This window comes from Sinocyclocheilus grahami, unplaced genomic scaffold (genome assembly GCF_001515645.1).
Source record: "Sinocyclocheilus grahami isolate Dianchi unplaced genomic scaffold, SAMN03320097.WGS_v1.1 scaffold23.1, whole genome shotgun sequence".
Classification (NCBI taxonomy): domain Eukaryota; kingdom Metazoa; phylum Chordata; class Actinopteri; order Cypriniformes; family Cyprinidae; genus Sinocyclocheilus; species Sinocyclocheilus grahami.
Window position 1 is genome coordinate 108,078 of NW_015505202.1, and position 22,257 is coordinate 130,334.

Consider the following 22,257-nt stretch of genomic DNA (forward strand, 5'->3'; position numbering starts at 1 on the left):
ACGAGATACTAAGTCATTATTTCGAGAAAGTTTCTCATTATTACGAGAAACTAAGTCATTATTATGAGAAAATAAGTCATTATTTCGAGAAACTAAGTCATTATTACGAGAAAGTTTCTCATTATTATGACTTACAGAATTATATATTTTTATTTAGTGGCGGAAACGGGCTTCCATAGATAACAACTACCTTAAACGACCAAAACCATCTTTTGGAAAATTGTATTGGAAGCGTAATTAATTTTTTTATTTTTACTCAAGTCCCATTCGTTTACATGGAGAGGGCGGGGTTTATGACCTGTACTGCAGCCAGCCACCAGGGGGCGATGAAAGAGCCCGCAGCTTCACTTCTTACGCGTGAGGCACAGCCGGTATTTCCGCGCGGAACTCTTGTAGAGTGTCATTTGTGTTAGAGGGACCGTTTCGGCAGTAATGCAACACCATGGATGCCAACTGCCGTAAAACTCCAACGAAGAAAGAAGAAGAAGAAGAGGGACCGTTTCAGTTGCAACACAGACCTATCAGTGGCAGATGTTGTTAGCCTGCAGCACCAGTTCATTGTTAAAGACAGCAGCCAGCAGAGTATCATTTGTTCTGCATTTATCGTCGAAAAGATACTCTGAATGGAATGACAGGTCGGTATGTATTAATAAAAGGAAATCGTAGGAGTGTTTTATAGTTTCTAATCGATAGCTGCTGTCAATGTGACTGGAACATTCAGTGTGTTATCTGTCAGAGTTAGCGTTGTGCATGATTTTATCAAGGGAACTCTAAAAGCTAATATTTATTTAAATAGTAAATAGAATGTATTTTATTTATTCATACAAACATGTGATTTTGTTATTGTCTTTATACAACATTTGTCTATTTAAACTATATTTGCACAGTAGTCAGTTAGACAAATGGTTAAGGTAACAGTGAATGCATAATAAGACATTTCATTCATTCATTCTCAATGCATTGTGTTTCTATACAACCCATAGACTGTAAAAAAAGATGGAAAGTCTCCTATTCCTTCCACTATAGAAAAGTGAAGCCAAAGCATCTCAGTATGGCTGCTGCCATCTTGAGTAAATGCCGTCATTTGGTGCCAGAGTCTGCGCAGTAGAGATTCGTTTGGAGCCCGAGTCTGCGCAGTAGAGACAAAGAGTTGGTAGATATTCGTTTGGAGCCAGAGTTGTGCTCTGATTGGCCAGCTATCCAGTGCGTTGTGATTGGCCGAATACCTCAAGCGTGTGACGGAAATGTTACGCCCCTTACCATATTGTGATGCCATCGCCGTGTCCATTAAACATGAAAACCCATTATAAACGAGGCATTTGTTGCATCCAGTGGAGACATAATTACGGATTATAATGACTTAAACTGTCTTTTTACGCGTTGCGTTGCATCGCGCCGCGTAAACATAAAACCATGTCTGCATTTGTGATCGGAGAAACGACAAACAACAAGTGCTACTCTACACTGCTCAAAAGTCGCGTTTGAATCATCAGTGGCAAATCCTTTAAATATGAAAAACATACTTACTGACTGTGATATTTCCGCGCGGAACTCTTGTAGAGTGTCATTTGTGTTAGAGGGACCGTTTCGGCAGTAATGCAACACCATGGATGCCAACTGCCGTAAAACTCCAACGAAGAAAGAAGAAGAAGAGGGACCGTTTCAGTTGCAACACAGACCTATCAGTGGCAGATGTTGTTAGCCTGCAGCACCAGTTCATTGTTAAAGACAGCAGCCAGCAGAGTATCATTTGTTCTGCATTTATCGTCGAAAAGATACTCTGAATGGAATGACAGGTCGGTATGTATTAATAAAAGGAAATCGTAGGAGTGTTTTATAGTTTCTAATCGATAGCTGCTGTCAATGTGACTGGAACATTCAGTGTGTTATCTGTCAGAGTTAGCAGTGTCCTATGTATTACTAGTAAGCTCCCTATTTGTTTTAGGAAGCAGGTTGAGCCGGTAGAGTCTCGCGCAGCGGATGGTTTAAAGCTGAAAACATGGCTAGGTTCATGAGTAGAGTATGGTGTAAGGTGGAGTCGTCCGGCCGTCATCTGCCTATCGTTCTGAACGCTTTGCTGGTGTTCTCCATCACTGCCGAGGTTAGTTATTTGGTGCTGGTCGAGGCTCCCCTTGAGCCAGAACAGAAGAAGACTGAGTGGTCCACCATGTGGAAGGCCATGCATCTCTTCGCTCAGTACTTCATGTTGGGAAATATAACCTGGAATGCATCGTTGTTTGTCAAAACTAACCCAAGTATTCGCGGAGTGTTTCTTGGAGGCGATGCATTGGGTCAAGGGTGGAGGTAATTGTTTTGTTTTGATTGTACTGTGTTTATATATCATTTATTTATGCTCCAAAATCTCTGTTTGAGGATGAGTAAACCATTATAATTTGATATTTTCCTCTTTTATGGCAGGTACTGTTACAACTGTGAGACACACACTCCTCCACGATGCTCACACTGCTACGATTGCAATGTGTGTGTACTGCGGCGTGATCACCACTGTGTGTTTTTTGGCCAGTGTGTTGGTTTCTACAATTACCGGTATTTCCTGACCTGTCTGTTCTTCATGTGGGCAGGGCTGCTTTATGCAGTAGTCATGAATGCTGAGGTCTTCATTGTCATCCTGAAGGAGGGTGTAACATTTCACAGCGTCTTGCTATTGCTCATGCCCTGGATAATGCTCGTCTCTGGTAAGTATGACATTTCTTATCAGTGTCTGCTCTGAGAAATGCGTAATATCATGAGAAATCAAACTTTCCTCCACCTTTTAAAATGAGAGTTGAGTGTGCTGTGGAAATATACTGTACATTTTCTAAGTCAAAACTTACTACGTAGTCAAAATCTCAACAATGACGATGGTCTGAAGCCAGTGTGAGAGAGTTTCAAGGGCTTGTGCTGCGCTGGCTCCACATATTCCATTTGTTTATTTATTCATTTTTTTTAGACTAAATGTGTTGTGGTGCCCTGCAAACCTACATGCTATTTTTAGAGTATTGAACACCGTATAGCTGTCGAATTGTGCTGATTTTAATAGGGTGATATTATCTTGGCTGGCGTTTTTGATGTGTTGCTCATTTATAAGTCATTTTGGATAAAAGCGTCTGGTTAAAACATAGATGAGGATATTTTGAAAATGCAAGAGTGACTTTATAGACTTTGGGGTTGGTCATTTTTTATTGGGGGGGGGGATTTAATATTTATATTCAGCAAGGATGCATTAAATTGATCAAAACAGTAAAGACATGTATAATGTAACACAAGATTTCCATTTCAAATAAATGCTTTCTGTTCATCAAAGAATCCTGAACATTTTTTGAATGATTTCTGAAGGATCACACTGAAGACTGGAGAAATGGCTACGAAGTAAAAATTCAGCTTTGCCATCACGAGAATAAATAATTTTTTTAATATACATATTAAAATAGAAAATGTAAATAATATTTTATACTATTACTGTTATGTGTTTTTGACCAAATAAATGCAGCCTTGGTGAGCATAAGAGACTTCATTCAAAAACATGAAAAAGTCTTCTTGACCCCATATTTTTGAATAGGTGCAGCAATAACAAAAACAAATTGCATTTATTAGGGTTAGGTTAAAAAAAATTAATTCTAAGGGCCATAAAGGTAGTGGAAAATGGAAGTGAAAATTCTGATTTATAGCAAAAAATTAAATACTTAAATGTATTTTATGACCCCTTTTAAATTGTCACACAAATACCCATTAACATATGTTCTTCTTTAATCACAGGACAGGTGACGGCACGAGCGTTTGCTTTTGCATTCATTGCCGACACTTGTGTAGTGGGCTTCCTATTGGTTGCTGCCTTCCTCTTCTTTCATGTGGTTCTGATGCTGAAGGGACAGACTACACGTGAGTGGTACTCCACACGGCAGCCTTACAACCTGGGAGCGTTGGCCAACATCAGGGAATGCTTGGGCAAGTACTGGTACATCTGCTGGCTCTGTCCATTGATACCTTCCCCGCTGCCTGGAGACGGCATAAACTTCAAGGTGACTGGTTCGCTAGAGCCCATGAAGTAGGGTGTGCACTGATAGATATTTTCTCATTGCAATTTTAATACATTGGCCCAGCTGATGCAGAATGACATGTTGTTGAGCCTGAAGCAGCGGTTGCATGCTGTGCTTACACCAAACAATTAGCAGCTCTTACCAGCTCTTTTTTTTTTATCTGAAGAACCATCAAGACATGTGGATTTCTGATTTCACTTTACAATTGTTTTTGCTCAGTACAGCACTCTTATGGTTTTAATTGGTGTTAATTTGGTGTATGTAAAGTACATAATTTTAAATATTTTATTATGCTTTTTTTTCTCCCTTGTTCTATTGTGCAATCTTTGCTTTCGTAAAGCAAATATTTTTTTTGGAAAGGGGAAGTATTTTTTCTGATTGAATTGTTTTACTCTCCTCTTGCTCTTTTTTATTTTTTTTTATTTTTTTTATTACAGTCATTGATGTGCCAAATAATCGGTTCAAACTAATGTGAATATGCTTTATGCCAAGCTGTCATTTTCTTTTGTCCTGAGTTATAAAACGCGTCATTTTTAAATTTTTTGTATGGAACTGAATATTGTTTATCTCAAATCTTATATTTGTCATTTTGAATCAGTACCAATGTTTGTAATCTTTCTTTAAAATAAATGCCATTTGGTTTTCTTTCTTTTTTTTGTTATCTAATGCAGTGATATACATTTTTAGATGTATCTTTAAGGATTACCCAAAAATGAACATTTGATGAAAAGTTACTTTATTTAAGGTCATCCAAGATATAGATGAGTGTTTCTTCATCAGAACAGATTTGGAGAAATTTAGCATCACTTGCTCACCAATGGATCCTCTGCAGTGAATGGGTGCCGTTAGAATGAGTCCAAACAGCTGTTAAAAACATCAGAATAATCCACACGACTCCGGTCCATCAGTTAACATCTTGTGAATCAAAAAGATGCGTGTTTGTGAAAAAAAATTCATTTATTGATTGGAGTTGTATGGATTTTCAATTTTGGGTGAACTATTCCTTTAAATGTCCAAAGCGCAAATTCTTTTTTTGACCGTTTTCATGAACTTTTAACCCTTTTACCAAAGTTGTTGTCAGAAAACAAATATTTTATCAATAACTACAAAACATAATTTCGCTCCTACTGTGTGAAAGGGTGCCAAATTGAGCCGAAACTGAGCTATTACTTTTGCCATTATTACGTTTTAATGTCTTATTTAATTTTCTTTAGTGTTAGTTGAGTATACTGTAGAACATTGCAGAATCACTTAAATTAGAGTTACTAGTACTGCTTCTACCCATGAGGATAATAATAACAATAACGCGGTAATTTTAAAGGGGTCATATGACATTGCTAAAAAGAACATTATTTTGTCATTATATATTTGGTGTAATGAAATGTTTGAGGTTTAAGGTTCAAAAACACATTATTTTCCACATACTGTACATTACTGTTTCTCTATGCCCCGCCTTTCTGAAACGTGTCGAATTTTACAAAGTTCATCGGTCTGAAAAGCGAGGTGTGCTGTGATTGACCAGCTATCCAGTGCATTGTGATTGGCCAAATACCTCAAGCGTGTGACGGAAATGTGACGCCCCTTACCATATTGTGATGCCTTGTCCCGGCTGGAGCAACGTGACAAAAACATTAAAACCCATTATAAACGAGGCATTTGTTGCATCCAGTGGGGACATAATTACTGATTATAATGACTTATACTGTCTTTTTACATGTTGCATTGCATTGCGCCGCGTAAACATAAAACCCTGTCTGCATTTGTGATCGGAGAAATTACAAACTACAAATGCTACTCTACACTGCTCAAAACTCACGTTTGAATCGTCAGTGGCAAATTCTTTAAATGTCTACTCTAAGGAAACAGTCCTCCATAAAATGCGCTGGACACATCTGAATATTTGGAAAAGTGTTGTAAATACAACTTAACCACTGATTTCTAGTCGTGTCCTCTTCTGGAAGGCCAAACAAAGTAGTTTCGCTTTCACAATGAAACGCAGCGTTACACACGGTGGGCTTGAGTGAGCGGCGGCGGGTGGGCTTGAGAACGGCGCAGCCGGCGGATTCGATGAAGAAGCGGCCGACGGGCTTGCGGCAACCACATGTGACGACCCCGGGCTGGACTCTGCTTCGTCCACGGTGAAAGCCGATCCGGTTATCCACAGCGCAAAGTTGATGTATTTCCTCAGCGACCAGCACGGATCAGCTCTAGGCATGACGAAGCGGATATCGTCCTCTTTTGGAAGTCCAAACAAAGTAGTTTTGCTTTCACAACGAAACACACAGCGCCTTCGCGACATGGCGGCGGCAACAACAATACTACAGCGAGAATAAAAGTTAGGCCTTCTTTCTTTGCGTGAACATTTGGGCGGCGTTATGCAAATCTTCCCACATAGTGACGTAGACATGTGGGGGCGTGTTAGAACGAGCCGTTTTAGGTAGGCGTGGTTGACTCTTAACTTTTATAAAGAATATCTCTTTGGATTTGAGACTTTAGTCTTTGCAACTTTACAGATCTTCTTTATGCACCAAGAGCTTGTAACACTCCAAAGAGAAAAGAAACATTTTAATTGCATCATATGACCCCTTTAAGAGTTTCTGGCCCCATTTTGTACCCTGGAAAGTATCCCAAATATTATTGAGGTCGGTATATCTAGCCTTGAAACACTCAACTGTGTTGATTTACCCTAGCTGAATAAGAGTGTTGTTATTATTGTGAACCCTGCATGAGGGCGCAGTTGTGAGTCTGGAAAACACTCTCAGTGACGGAGTCGGGCGCCTTGTGGAGGGAGGAGAGAGCGCGAGCAAGAGGGACACGGATGGAGGTGGGTGTGATTAGAATGCTTATAAGCTGAATATTTCTATTATTTTAGTGCTCTGCGACAGTTTAAGACATTTTCGTTCGTAACTTTATATTACTAAAATTCCGGAAGGGGTAAAAATACCGTTACGTGAAAGATGATGGTGTATCTTTATTGAAGCGATAGGATGCTGAGGCGACAGGCGTATGGCTGAATTTAAGCAAGCTAGTCCGCCGTATGTTGAAAAGAAAGGCCAATACAGGTGGTGTGAATGAAAGAAGAGGGCTTCTCTCTTGAATGGACATGTTTTGAGAGGTGTGAAGGGATGAAGGCGGTGTTGGCATCCAGACGGCAGCGGCTCTTCTATCGGCTCTTCATATGTGCTGTCGGGATCATCGCCGTCTCCTGCTTCGCTCAAATTCTTCATGTAACAGGTGCGTTTATTCATTAGCACTAGTATTTCCGCTGCTAATATTGATACATATTTTGCTAAATGTTTGTGCGTATTTCCCGTTTTACCGCGGTGCATTATGTAGGCTATGTATGTATGAATATCATCCGTTTGAGTGTTTTTCATTGTCGTGTGGAGATGTGGAACATTCATGATTAATTGACGAGTTGCTATTATATTAATGTGTTTATGTTATGCAATATGTCTGTGAATCAACCACATGAGCAGCTTTAGTAGCGTGCATGATCAAACCAAATTATTAGACCCGCTAGATTCAGGAACCGGGTGTGAATTAATTGCGTGAGTCAATTCCCTGAAGTAAATGTTCGGGTGTTCTCAAAAATAATATTATTAATAATAATATATATATATATTTGTATAATGACAAAGGTATGACATAGGTATTACAAGGAGAATGTGACTTTTCAGGACATTAGGCTACCCCATGTCCCCACTTTTCAAAACGTTTATAAATCACACAGAATGGAGTGTATTGAAAATCTGAAATAGCACAAAGTTTCCTGTAAGGGGTAGGTTTAGGGGTAGGGTTGGTAAAGGGCAATAGAATATACGGTCTGTACAGTATAAAAACCATTACGCCTATGGGATGTCCCCACTTTTCACAAAAACAAACCTGTGTGTGTGTGTGTGTGTGTGTGTGTGTTTTGAGAACCCCCGAACATTTTGTTTTATAACAAATTATTTATATTATAACAATATAAAGTCAATATTTGTCACTTTATTGCACATTTACATAAAATCTTAAATGTTTGTTGGGTGCTCGAGGCGCTAAAATACAATTTGTTCGCGACAAATCTAAACAGATTGCTCACAAAATTATCATAAAACTCCAAAAGCAATAGTGGAGGAGCAGCGGGGACTGCATGGGTGGCAGACCATAGCAGGCACATAATTGGCTGTCTCTAAAGGGTATGACTGTGACAGCTGCTTCAGCCTGACATATTTCACAGTGACCTCTCCAGAACCTTTAGAGCATTGTTACCTGGACATCACACCTGTGTCATGGGTCTTCAATATTACTCATCTCTTCCTTTTTAAAGGGGTCATGAACTTCCTTTATTATTTTGTACTGTTCTCTGAGGTCCACTTATAATGTTATCAAGATTTTTACATAAAAAAACATCATCATTGACAAGTAATAGGCTATTTTCTGTCCTGTTTTGATCCCCCTCATCAGAACGCTCTGTTTGAATAGACGTGGCAGATTGTAGACTCTGAAGTAAACGCCCACTGCTATTATTGGCTAACAGTTGTGTATGTTTGACAGCCTACATCCTTGGACGCTGCTGTGATTTAGGTTAAAAATGCATAAATACTCAGTACATATCAAATGATCTGTAATAACAGACAAAGCAATAGTGACCATGTAATAAAAAGAGTTGCTCATACTTGTGTGTGTTGCGATATCGGATCCAGTATAGTCGCCACAGCATCGTCTTTTGGTTTCAGTCTTTCTGAAAATCCTGCGTTGAATTGTGCTTTGTTTGCAGACAAATCCATGGTATGAAGTGAACAAAGGACCAAGTTCTTACTGACACGGTCTGGATCTTCATTAAAAATTAAGTTCAGCCACTCTTTCCTAACGTTGGGATCAGAAGGAAGGTGATGCAAAGACTGTGTTTTTCCACAACTTAGCACTGTACAGCATCTTGTTGTCTTCGGAGCCGTCTTTATCGTTTGATTTCTGCGTAGAATCTGCGACCTGCGTTTGCCTCTCTCGTTATTTACACTGCATGCACAAATCGTGGGAGGGGCTAAACAGGCAGTGATGTAGAAGCAGGCGTTGATATTCTGCGGAGGTGGGGTTTAGCCACACTGTTATGTCATATAGTGGCACATTCCACAACCTGTCATTTTGGCAGTTTGGCTTCAATTTAAGCTGTTTTTAGACTAACGAGAAAGTTTTGAGTTCTGAAACTTACAGGATATTTTTATAGTACAATGACTTTTATATTTCAAAAGATCAAGGGAATTTTTATGTCTCAGTTCATGACCCCTTTAAGACTAAGGACTAGTAGTTGACCATAGGTTTTACCGTTTGCTTTTAATTTTGTACCATTTTTAATTAACTTTTTGCCTTTGCTTGTGTGACAAATGGTTAAAAAAATTACAAACATTCCATCTCATAATTAATATGAGCTGATAAAAGCTGATTATGTAATAAACGTTTGAGGAAAAACTGTTTATGATTGAGTATAGCATGTTGAACCTCAGGACATATCAACTACCGATTGAGCTGTACCAGAGATGAAAATCACAAACGGATGCTGACAGAGATGTGGAAAAAAAAAAAAAGTACAATGTGACCTGCTCCTGCGTCGCCATTCTGTGTTGCTTATAATTTGATCTTTTCACAGTGCCTTTAACTTTTCCACCTTTGTCTGTGTGAGTAATGAGTTCCTCTGGGAGGCTGAGTCTGAATGTTAAGCAGCTTCTAAAAAAGTGCCATTGCAATCTACAGCTGAATGAAACGAGTGTGAATTTTTAGTAACTGGAGCTTCACTTTAATAATAGACTGTAAGATCACCATGTCAAGAACAATTCAGGTTTAGATGTGTATCTATACGTCAAAAAGAAACCATATAAGTAGAAACACCTAGGTGATCAACAATTGACTGCTCTGTACTCGGTGATGATCACAAAAATAAATAACAGGCAACTCAGCATTGAAAAAAAACGATTGAAATATATATATACAAGTAATTTTCAAATATGTAGTTTACAGTTATGTGTTAATCATACACTCTTGAATTTTATCCATCACTACCATGCCATTGTCTACATGTCTACATATTCTAATATGCAGGCAGTTAGCCTATTACAGTTATATTTGGAACTGATTAGTTTGCATATGCAAATTAGAACTATCTTTGTCATTTGTTTCTTGGGTGGACCACACACTCTCTGGGCTCAAATTCAGTTCCATACCACTCATTAAACACTGCTTTTGGATCAGGTTTCCATGGGAACTTGAGAGGAGGGAAGGAAGCATTCTGATTGCCTCAATCTTTTGCCTATTTTTAAATAAGCTGGAGTTCAAGTTTAATACAGCGGGGTTGTGGGGTTGTGTTTGCGGAACGGTGTATGTTAAAAGCACACGTTTTGTGTGAATCTGCACCTCACACAGTTTTGTGTGAGTGAAGGAAATCCGCTTGGGAGTGGAGAGATTCGTCCTCGCGCACATGGATTGCGTAACATTATGCGCTCTCGACATTGTCATTAAGATCACACTTTAGAAACCGCCTAAAATTTGAAATTTACTAAAAACAAGCCTATGGCAAGACATCTGGTGGGGGTGGGGGTGGGGCTGGGGGGGGCACCTGGGGTGGCCAGCCAAATTTCAAGGGGGGCCTGTGCCACCACATAGACACGCCCCTGCTCGAGGTGCATCGTTACATCCACTGTAATGATGGTGTAACTAAAGAATTGTGGTTATATATAAAATATTGGTTTATCTAATTAATAATATTAATTATATACATTTTATTAATACATTTAATAATATTAATAATTATATGTTAGTGTAACAATGTACGTAGGTCTGGAAGAAGGAGGCGGGAAAATTTGAACAAAACTTTAATAATAAAATAAACACAAAATAGCGTGACAGCCCCTCACGGACGACTGTCGCGCACAAACAGAACCAAAACACAAAATAAAGTCCAGGTCTGGTCCTCTCTCGTCCAACACTGTCGTCACTCCTCCTTTTATCCTTTCGGAGCTCCTCCGTGGGACTCGAGACTGGTGAGTGACGCAGGTGTCACACATTAGCATTTACTCCACCGGCCTCGCTTCGTTCCCACGGCTCTCGGCCCCGCCCCTCTCATCACAGTTAGGTATAAATTGTCTTGAACAGCTAAATTTATGCCAATGTAATGTTTTTCAATCAATCAATCAATAACTTGGAACAGTTAAAAAGATAAAGGTGAACATGTGTTTTTTGTTTTTACAGCCCATTCCAAAGAGGATTCGGATTTGACCTGGGCCCAGCGTAAACTAACCCAGCAGATCGTAGAGGAGAACCAGACATCAAGTACACCCAGAGCTGGTGAGTGAAACCCTGAGCAGTTCTCTCTCTCTTATTATTCGCCTGTCTCACTGTATCACATCTTTCCATATCTCGCTATCTTTCCCCCTGCCTCCTCATTCTGTGAAATGATGCAGACAGGTGCCCTCTTCACAGTCAAGCCCCCTTTGAGGCTTGTGTTACTAAGCAACAGAATATCTAATTTCAGAACAGAGGATAGTCTGTTTTAAGCATTCAAAGTGTGCCACTTTAGAGAGATACGTCATATGCCCTTTTTTCCTTCAATCAACTCCGCAAATCACTCATCCCCAGAGGTGTTTCTCTTTTTCATTTGTTTTCTTTTTTTTCCTCTTCCACCATCCATCTCACTCACTTTCTCACCAGTAGAAACTAAAGATTATGAGTGTTTTTTTTCACCAGAACAGTTTTCAGTGCCTTGTGTAGGTTGCAACTCTTTCTGAATTTTATACATGATAATATTGTCAGTGACGTTAATTATATTTTACAGATTGCATGCGATTCACTTCAATAATGTAAAACACATTAAAGATTATTTTTTGTAATGCAGAGAAAATATTGCCAACGGTTATTTGCTTGCACTGTTCATACATCACATGTGGCTTGTTTGAAGTTATAAAAAATTGTATTCACATTTATTGCTTCATCTGTATATGTTATTATCTATGCTTATATATTATTACTATTTATTGAAAGTTGTTTGCAATGCTTTCTAGAAAATAAATGTTTAAAAACAGCTAACCAAGATATCAGCGGTAGCGTAGGCTGAGCAGATTGATTTTGGAAGACAAATGTAATAAAATGCAATGCTCTAAAAGCTCTTCAAATCATTGCACCCCTTTAATTATTTATAAATCCTTCTGATTTATGAAATTCAATAAAGAAGTCCTTGGTAAATTTAATCTTAAATGTAACTGAGCAGCTATTGATTCCAGCTGTGCATCAAGATAACAGATTTAATAGTATTGCTCAGATTAATCAAGACAAATTTCCCATTGCATTTGACATTATCTAGTGAAATAGAATTTAAAAATATACAATTTCAAAATGTGAGAAGTTTAAAAACAGAAAAGCTGTGATTGCTAATCAGTGCATTTAAAGAAGTGTAATTTTCTCCCTCTTCTCTTTATTTCATGACTGTTTATTAGACAGCTGACCTCTTTAAGGCAGTCAAAGCAAGAACCGTCTTCACGCTGATTGCATCTCAAGAAGCTGTGGGCTAAAGTATTACCAGTCCTCCAATGTAACTAGGCCCACTCTTCCTGGCCTCTCTGCACCATTACAGATTAGCTAAAAGGCTGGTCAATTCAACTGCCACTTAGTTACCACAGACAAAAGCTTCTTAACAACCTTAAGTTAAATGGAGCGCATTGCCTTGATAAGGACTACATCAGTGAAGTAAGAAAGTACAACACTTGATAGATCAGTGTATTCACGGATTAAATACAGTTTACTTTGCCTTCTTTTAGTTTGTTTGCTTGTTTTTCCCCTCCCACAGTATACATCTGAATGTGTGGTTAGATCTTATCATGTCAGCCACAATTTTTTAGGGCCATAAGAAATGCTACGTAAAACAGAATAAGGATTAATAGCCACTGCGCTGTCAGGTGCAAAACCTTGATCTTATGTGACCTTTAATGTAAGCATTAATGTGCTAAATGTTATTATCGCCAGAGCTGTCAAGTTTTTCTCATAGTGTTTGAAGGGGTTGCAGTAAAGTGTTAGCCTTGCTCTTTAGATTGCATAGTTTCTCTATGCTGTATTCCTGGTGGTCTTTTAACCCCTGTCTCTATTCTCTAATATGTTCACTTTTCCACCCAGCTATCCATGAATTTCCAGAGGACATCTTCACTAAGGGACAGAGGAGGCATGGGGCAATTCTACTGCATGTGTTTTGTGTAAGTATACCACCGTACAGTGAGAAATGTATGATGCAGTGATTGACTGGATAATGCAAAGTACACAACCGTTCAAAAGTTTAGGGACAATAAGATTTATTATTATTATTATTTTTATAAATACATCAATATTTTTATTCAACACGGATGCATTAAACTGGTCAGATGTGACTGTAAAGAAGATCTCTGTTTTAAATAAATACTGTACTTTTGAACGTTCTATTCATCAGAGAATGCTGAACATATACAGTATATATTATGATTTGCACAAAAAAGCAGCTGTTTTCAACATTAATATTAATATGAAGTGTTTCTTCAGCACCATATTGAAGTGATTTCTGAAGGATCATGTGACACTGAAGACTGGTGTAATGATGCCGAAAATTCAGCTTTGCCATCACATGAATAAATTACATTTTAAAATATATTAAAATAGGAAATAGTTATTTTAAATTGTAGTAATAATTCACAGAAGAACAGTATGTTTTTATGACAATATTACCATTTTAACTGTATTTTTTGATCAAATAAATCCAGCTTTGCTGAGCATTACAGATTTTAAAAGCATTAAAAACATAACTGACCCCAAACTTTTGAATGGTAGTGTACATTTCCTTTTTTATTTGTTTTATTAGAAGTTTTAATTTGTACTTGAATTCTAGTTTCACTTGTAGATAAACATATTTGTTTACTGGATGCATAGCAAAATTCTAAATAATGATATAACTAAAACTGAAAGACTTCATTCGGTACAGTCTTTGGTAGCACTGTTATTGGTCTTGTGCTATCAAATTGGTGTTTGTAAAGGTTAAGTAATGGATCTATTGTGTGCTCTTGTGACCACAGGCAGTTTACATGTTTTATGCCCTTGCTATTGTCTGCGATGTGTACTTTGTCCCCTCTCTGGAAAAAATCTGTGAGGTGAGTGTAGTTTGTTCCTACTGGCAGGAATCTCAGTGTTCCTGGGAAATATCAGAGCATATTCTGAGCTGGAGTTTGTATTTTCAGAATCTGCACCTCAGTGAGGATGTTGCAGGTGCCACTTTCATGGCAGCAGGCAGCTCCGCCCCTGAGCTTTTCACATCTTTGATTGGTCAGACCTCTAGCAATGTTTCAAAAAGCAGTTGCTGTAAATATGTCGTCAATAAGTAATTGTCTCTTCATATCAGGTGTGTTCATCACCAAAGGAGACCTGGGGGTGGGAACTATTGTGGGATCAGCTGTCTTCAACATCCTGGTCATCATCGGAGTTTGTGGAATATTTTCTGGACAGGTAGTATATGCATATTTGTTACTTTAAATATGAAACGTTACAGATTCTCGTGACTTTCCACCGTTTCTGCTTCACAGACCATCACTCTGACCTGGTGGCCGCTCTTCCGTGACGCTATCTACTACATCCTCTCTGTGTTGGCCTTGATTCTGGTAAGCAGGAGTATGACTGTGTCTGTAGGTTAAATTTATAGTCAACCCTAATTAGTTTTTTTGTGTATTTCAGATCATATATGACGAAAAAGTAATTTGGTAAGTGTACCGAAATCATCATAAAGGAGGTGTAATAATACTCAGTGACATTTAAGTGAACTGGGCTAATAGAATTATCATATATAACTTTTGCAGGTGGGAGACTATAATGCTCATATCAATGTATGGAGTTTACATCCTTATCATGAAGTGAGTATTTAACATGTTTATTTATTATATACAAGAACAGTCAAAATGTAAGTTATGTTAATGAAACTAGATATATTGTACTATATACTGCATATAGTATATAGTATATTTATTTTTAACATACATGTAATTTTCACATGATATAATACGAGTTTCTGTGTGTTCCTTTCAAGGTTTAACAGTCAGATTTGGGGCTGGGTGGGGCAGAGGTTTGGTATCCCAGGTCAGCCGTGTTTGGTGAGCAGTCTGCGCAGAGATGTGTCGGTAGGAGAGGCAAGCTCACACTGTGACACCTCCATGATCCTCTTGAAGAAAGGTGTGTGGGTGGAGGGTGGAGCTGTGTGGATCATACGGAGTGCTTGTGCATTTTAAAGTATCACGTCTCTCTCTCTCTCTCTCTCTCTCTCTCTCTCTCAGGTCAGAATGCAGGTGGCCAGGACTCCCCAGTGGTGATGGTGGATGAGTTGATGAGTCTACACCCTCACCAGTTCTCTTTCTCAGAGGCAAGCCTCCGTGTCATGATCACGCCCCACTTCTCCCCCCGCACTCGCCTCAGCATGGCCGGACGCATGCTCATCACTGAGGTACTGGTTACATGCTTGCTTGCTTTGTGCATGTCTGGATGGGACAACAGCACCTCCGTTTCTCAACCAAGAATATAAACTATCAGGCTTATTTGATGGACTGTATGAATTATAGGAAGCTATAAGGAGTTCCAATTTATTCTTTATTAGTGATCTTTATTAATTATCCAGGGGATCATTTTTTTCTCTTAATCTTTTTTTGTATTGTTTCTACAGTAAAATATTCAAATGTCCTTAAAACAAAATAAAATTAATTTGAGAAATAAAATTGATAAGATATTAAGACTAGAGCAAGAGAATACACACACTACTGTTCAAATGTTTGGGGTTGATATGATTTTTTTAAAATGTTTTTGAAAGTAGTCTCTAATGCTCACCAAAGCTGCATTTATTTGATCACAAAAACAGTAAAAACAGTAATATTGTGAAATAAAATTTACATTTAAAATAACTGTGTTGTATTTTCATATAATTTATTCCTGCAATGGCAAAGCTGAATTTTCAGCGACATATTTTCTCTAGTCTTCAGTGTCACGTGATCCTTCAGAAATCATTTCTTATTATTATTCATTTCAGGTGTTGTCTTTCTTACATTTCTTTTATTATCAATGTTGAAAACAGTTGTGCTACTCAGTAAATTTCAAAAGAACAGCATTCATTTTAAATAGAAATATTTTGTAACATTATAAATGTCTTTACTGTTATTAATGAATCCAACCTTTTATGAATTGTTGCTTAGTATAGGTATTACATTCTTTTAAAAAAGCATATCTTGAATTTTTTTTCTCCATTAAAAATTTGTTTTCCTTGTTTTAAGCAGAAATCAAAAAGTTTGAGCAAAAATAAAAGAAAAAAAAAAGCTTCTTGAGGTTTATGCTTAAAATGAGATATTATTGCCTTTGAGATAAGAAAGAACTTAATTCAATACACATGCTCATTAAGTCTTACTATCATGTTTAATCTCAAGTAACTGTTATTCCTTGTTTAAATTATGATATATATCTATATAGATTAAGAAAAAACAATCAGTGCTTCTAAAATTAGGAGAGGTAAATATGGACACGAATGAGAAGCGATAACATTCAGTAAGAAATATGAAATAACGTTTTTGTTCTCAGGAGAAACATGTGAGAAGCAGGACCGTTAGTTTGAACTCATTTATTATTATTGCTTGGAGAATTATTAAAGAGATTTCATTTATGGTTTCTCTTTCCTATGGGTCCGTAAATACGACCCTTCAGCTGTAACTTCTGCAACAGGTAGGATTTGTGACTGATCCAATCCTTAGATCATCTGCTATTTCCTGTATAACCGAAAGTTTGCTCTTCAAATGTCAGCAACAGTATTTCTTCCTTGGTTCAGGCATCCTCAGACACTACTCCTAATTTCCATTTTTGTTGAGACCCCTTTAACCTTATGTAAACATTCTGTTGTTTGTTTGAGCAAATGCTTTATTCCATCTACAGTCGTTCACATGACTTGCTTGTTGGCTTGACTCTTGCAGCTCTTGCATGTCATCTCTACGACACTCTAATGGACTGTGCTTTACTTTGGTCTTGCGATGTGCTCAGCAAGCTTGTCTCTGAAACTCTTTCCTCCCCATTTCTCATCTAACTGAATCTCATTCATTTGAAGGGGTTCACATTGGGTCTCCTGTTCTCCAACCCTGCAGTGTCCGACTGTACATCTCTCACATCTTCTGTCTGTAATCCACAGAGGCAGAGACTGATTAGAAACAGGAGCCCTGGAGACAGCAGTGGCAGCGGAGCAGGGGACACTCCTGGCCAAGATGGTCCAGGCATGGAGGGGGTTCCTTGGGGTCTGGAGAACGGAGGAGCCCTTGAGAGTGAAACACAACCCCTGGAGGAACCCAGACAGAGGGGCCAAGGAGGCGAGTTAGAACGAGTAGCAGACATAGAGGATACACAACCTAAAGATGAGGAGGAAGAGGAGGAAGAAGAGGCAGATGAAGAACAACACTTCAGACCACTTACTGTGCCAGGTGAATGAATATTAAGGATGAATCACATACTTTTTCTCAAACAATTCTGGATCAATCCACAAAAGAATCATAAATTAAATTAGCATCCAGTTAATTAACATCTAAATAACAGCAGATTCTTTATCATGAATATTTTTAAGAAATTATATTTTATATTATATTATATTATATTATATTATATAATATGCATTTATATACTGAAAAAATATTAGTGCAGAAACAATTTTCACTCAGAAATTGTGTGTGTGTGTGTGTGCGTGCGCATAAACATGTGGAATCTTGACGCCACTCTGTGCTGTTGCTGAAAAATTTAGAATTTTATTATAACTCCCTGATTCAAAACAAATTGCATCATATGGGCCATAAAGTCTCCCACCCCTAGTGGATATGTTTATAAATTATTCCAAAACATGAAATTAAAGGGGTCATATGATGCTTTTTTAAAGATCATTATTTTGTGTATTTGGTGTAACAGAATATGTTGACATGCTTTAATGTTAAAAAAACACATTATTTTTCAAATACTGTACATTATTGTAGGTCCTCTATGCCCCGCCTCTCTCAAACGCTTAGGTTGTGTCCGAAATCGCCCCCTATACCCTTAAATAGGGCACTATTTGCGCATTTGAACAGTCAATAGCAAATACTTAAACTAATAACAAAACATAATTAGAGTCGCAAAGTCAGAATTACCTCCTCTCTTAGGTTCACGAAACGGTCGTCCATAAAATGCATTGCTGTTCTGTTGTAAGTTATCTTAAAGATTCCTAACTGCATCTACTTCTGGAAGGCCAAATAAAGTGCTTTTGCTTTCGCCTAGAAACACACAGCGTCTCTCTGACATGGCTGCTTCAACACTAACTGTGGTTACTGAAACCACGCCTTCTTTCTTTGCGTGAACATTTGGGTGGCATTACGCAAATATTTCCACATAGTGACGTAGATATGTGGGAGCATGTTAGAACGAGGCGTTTTAGGGAGCATGGCGGAGTCTTAACTTTGATAAAGAATATCTCTTTGGTTTTGAGACTTTAGTCTTTGCTACTTCAGGGATCTTATCTATGCACAATCAGATTGCAACACTCCAAAGAGGAAGAAAAACTTGAAATTTGAAACTTGAAAATCAACACATAGAGTTTATTATGGTTCATCTGTCTCCAGTTTTATTCCACATCCTGATTAGAAGAATGGCCCTAATTTTTTGCCCCTAAGGACTATAATCCATTAGTCTGAGAGCCATTTCTAGGTAATGGGGGCATGCATTTTAGATTTAAGCACTAGTGTTATGATTATAGAAAAGTGATGAGAGCACTCGAACCTCTCGGGACTGATTTGGCTTGCAATCAAATGAACTCCATCACTGCTGAACAATTGAACATCTTACTGAAGATGACAATAAGGGTGAAAATTGCAATTTGAAGAGCTTAAAAGGAAAACCTTTGAAACATTTGAATGACAAAAGGCAAATAAAGAGAGATCATGAATACTGAATTGAAGTATCTTTGTCCTGTTAAAGAAAAACTTGAAATTTGAAATTTGAAACTTGAAAATCAACACATAGAGTTTATTATGGTTCATCTGTCTCCAGTTTTATTCCACATCCTGATTAGAAGAATGGCCCTAATTTTTTGCCCCTGAGGACCATAATCCATTAGTCTGAGAGCCATTTCTAGGTAATGGGGGCATGCATTTTAGATTTAAGCACTAGTGTTATGATTATAGAAAAGTGATGAGAGCACTCGAACCTCTCGGGACTGATTTGGCTTGCAATCAAATGAACTCCATCACTGCTGAACAATTGAACATCTTACTGAAGATGACAATAAGGGTGAAAATTGCAATTTGAAGAGCTTAAAAGGAAAACCTTTGAAACATTTGAATGACAAAAGGCAAATAAAGAGAGATCATGAATACTGAATTGAAGTATCTTTGTCCTGTTGGTGATATTTTTATGTATACTCACAGAAAAAAGTTATAAATGCTGTCCCTGTGGCAATACGCTTTCAAAAGGTACACAAAGGGTGCATATTAATACCTTAAATGCACATATCAGTACCTATTAGTACATAAATAGTACATTATTAGTACCTTTTTGAAAGGGTACCGCCCCAGTGATAGCTTTTATATCTTTTTTTTTTACATAAATGTGATACTGTCTTTGTCCTGTAGGTGGCGTTAAGGAGCATAGTATGTAATGAGGTAATGATTTGAAGTACTCTTATCCACAGAGGGGCGCTGGGAGCAAGTGAAGTGGGTGTTTTCATGGCCCTTAGGCTGCCTTCTGTACTACACTGTCCCCAACTGTGTTTTGCCCTGCTGGGAGAGCTGGTTCATGGTTACCTTTGTGGCCTCAACACTCTGGATTGCCGTGTTCTCCTACCTCATGGTGTGGATGGTGAGATCAACCCTTCAATGCTCATTGTCACTGAGAATACATCATGTGGGAATGTCTCAGTATATGATAGGATGGGCTGATAACACACATTGTCTTTGTTGCAGGTCACCATTATCAGTTTTACACTGGACATTCCAGATGTTATCATGGGTATTACGTTTCTAGCAGCAGGCACCAGTGTCCCAGACTGCATGGCTAGTCTCATAGTTGCCCGTCAAGGTGCTAAGATCACCCCACTCTTCCTTTTTTCCTGTCCACATATTCAGTTTTAAAAGATCAGATCAGTATGTTTGTAAAGTTCAGTTGATTGGTCAGCTGAATGAATGTGTCTGGTGCTGCAGGTATGGGAGACATGGCGGTGTCCAACTCGATTGGCAGCAACATCTTTGATATTCTGCTGGGTCTTGGTTTCCCATGGGCTTTGCGCACTTTAGTGGTTGATTATGGGTCAACAGTGAGTTTTTATTGATTTTAACTAGGGATGGGTCACAATGGTCACTGATGTTTTCTTTCTTTGAATGTGGATCAATCGACAAAAATTAAATTAAATATTACATTAAATTAAGCAATAAGAAATATATTTATTAGCAAATAAATAAATGTATTTAGTAGCATATAAATATATATTTATAGCAAAGTATATGTATATATATATATATATATATATATATATATATATATATATACACTCAAAATTATTTCAGTCAAATTTTATAATTTTCATTTAGTGTACGTTTTTGGTTTATTTCAGATTTATTTATTAACAAAAATTAAGTGAAACTAATTAAGTTAAATTAAGCAAAATAATATTATTTTGCAACTTTTAAAAATCATAAGATCCACTATATTCCATCCCTAATCTTATTTTACCATTTTCTTTCCTTTTACTTTTTGCTTTTGTATCTGTTTTAGTGGCCATATTTGATGTGAAGTGTGATTTTAGTATTAGTTTTTGTCTTTTGATTCTTACAACATTCTCTCTCGATCTTCCTCTAGGTCTTCATTAACAGTAAGGGACTGGTGTACTCAGTGATTCTTCTCCTTGCTTCTGTTTTTCTCACTGTAAGGTCATCATTTATAATTTGAGAACTCTCTTGAACTTATGTTTATGCTTTTGCATATTTTGAAATCTTTGTCTCATGGCATGTACATGGCTTATTTTCTGTCTGTCTTTGCCCACGTATTTGTCTAGGTACTGAGCGTGCTCCTGAACCACTGGAGGCTGGATCGGAGGTTAGGCCTCGGGCTTATGTTTCTGTATGCCATCTTCCTGCTCTGCTCCATCTGCTTTGAGAAACTCTAGATCCCACTTTCCGTGTTTTGCCTAGCTGTAGGGTTGATCTAGACCTAGATAATCATATTTTACCCCCAGTCACTGCCTTATTAGAAGCGGTCATTTCAGCCATGTTTTGAGGCCAGAGTAGTGAACATTACACTGTGAAGCGTGACTTCGCTTCGGTCGGTTCTACACATGGCTTTAAGCCAATCACCCACTAGACAATGCTGCCAAACTCAAGGAGACTGTATTTCATACTGTACCTTTGAAACATTTCTACTTCGCATACAGAGCTTCTTTAAAAGTTTCAATTACAAGGTGTGATGAATTTATACAAGTGATATTAAATGTTTACAGCATACAGGACACTTCCTCTAGCCTCGCCTTTTGCATATTTCGATTCTGATATCTTGTAGTCACAATCAAGCATGATATGAAGAAAAATATGACATTGCAAATGTGTTAATACTAAAAATAATTCTATTAACTCTTGTAACCATTAATTTATTGCATTGCTTTGCCTTATTTATTTTTGACTTTAGGTCTGTAAAAATGTGTGCTTTAGGATTTTTAAGGATTTTCAGTATTTCAGTATATTTAAGAGCATTTTGTTCATTTTTGTGTCGTTCCTTGAAAAAGAAAATATTCTGGTATTTTGGAAGACATTTCTTGTAGTATTACTGATTAGCCAAAAACATCCCCTGTCTTTGGTAAGTGTTTACATACCAAACATACATAGTTTTATATAAAGTGCCACTTAGAGGCGTCTGTTGCAGATTTTGATATGTTGTAATGAAATTACTTTTGTGCCCTACTGCAACGCTATGAATATGAACATGAGAAAGTAACAATCAATTAAATCGTTAACAATGTTTAGCCATTATTCACAAAGAACTGCTTTATACACAGGCCTTTATCATTTTAAATGCACCAAATGAAGATGTTTGGATCTCAATATAGTTATAATATTTTTTTCCATTGATCATATATTGCATACTGTCTACAGGACAGATAATGAATTATAATATATATATATATATATATATATATATATATATATATATATATATTATA

General features: G+C 37.6%; 2 protein-coding genes across 3 annotated transcripts; both read left to right on the plus strand.

The window, feature by feature from the left end:
- The first annotated feature begins 1,581 nt into the window (after window positions 1-1,581).
- Window positions 1,582-4,670, plus strand: LOC107561428 (probable palmitoyltransferase ZDHHC24). Its single transcript, XM_016245874.1, has 4 exons — window positions 1,582-1,796; window positions 1,946-2,304; window positions 2,419-2,696; window positions 3,757-4,670. The coding sequence occupies exons 2-4, from the start codon at window positions 2,000-2,002 to the stop codon at window positions 4,047-4,049; spliced, it is 876 nt and encodes a 291-aa protein (XP_016101360.1). The 5' UTR covers window positions 1,582-1,796; window positions 1,946-1,999; the 3' UTR covers window positions 4,050-4,670.
- Window positions 4,671-6,809: 2,139 nt separating this feature from the next.
- Window positions 6,810-22,182, plus strand: slc24a6a (solute carrier family 24 member 6a). 2 transcript variants are annotated; one of them, XM_016244245.1, is made up of 18 exons: window positions 6,810-6,861; window positions 7,018-7,271; window positions 11,262-11,357; window positions 13,176-13,252; window positions 14,099-14,173; window positions 14,261-14,345; window positions 14,422-14,525; window positions 14,603-14,677; window positions 14,751-14,776; window positions 14,873-14,926; window positions 15,100-15,242; window positions 15,344-15,510; window positions 17,227-17,512; window positions 19,741-19,907; window positions 20,012-20,126; window positions 20,249-20,361; window positions 20,904-20,969; window positions 21,100-22,182. In XM_016244245.1, exons 2-18 carry the CDS (start codon window positions 7,109-7,111, stop codon window positions 21,208-21,210), a joined length of 1,923 nt encoding a protein of 640 aa, XP_016099731.1. In that variant the 5' UTR covers window positions 6,810-6,861; window positions 7,018-7,108; the 3' UTR covers window positions 21,211-22,182. The 2 variants fall into 2 exon arrangements, with proteins under 2 accessions (XP_016099731.1, XP_016099740.1); XM_016244254.1 differs by having other exon boundaries at window positions 15,344-15,429.
- The last annotated feature ends 75 nt before the right edge of the window (window positions 22,183-22,257 follow it).

Coding starts and splice junctions, on each gene's coding strand:
- slc24a6a (XM_016244245.1), top strand. CDS start 7,109: ATGAAAGAAGAGGGCTTCTCTCTTGAATGGACATGTTTTGAGAGGTGT. Junction 14,174..14,260: donor CTCTGGAAAAAATCTGTGAG/GTGAGTGTAGTT, acceptor TTGTATTTTCAG/AATCTGCACCTCAGTGAGGA. Junction 17,513..19,740: donor CAGACCACTTACTGTGCCAG/GTGAATGAATAT, acceptor TCTTATCCACAG/AGGGGCGCTGGGAGCAAGTG.
- LOC107561428 (XM_016245874.1), top strand. CDS start 2,000: ATGGCTAGGTTCATGAGTAGAGTATGGTGTAAGGTGGAGTCGTCCGGC. Junction 2,305..2,418: donor GCATTGGGTCAAGGGTGGAG/GTAATTGTTTTG, acceptor CTTTTATGGCAG/GTACTGTTACAACTGTGAGA. Junction 2,697..3,756: donor CTGGATAATGCTCGTCTCTG/GTAAGTATGACA, acceptor CTTTAATCACAG/GACAGGTGACGGCACGAGCG.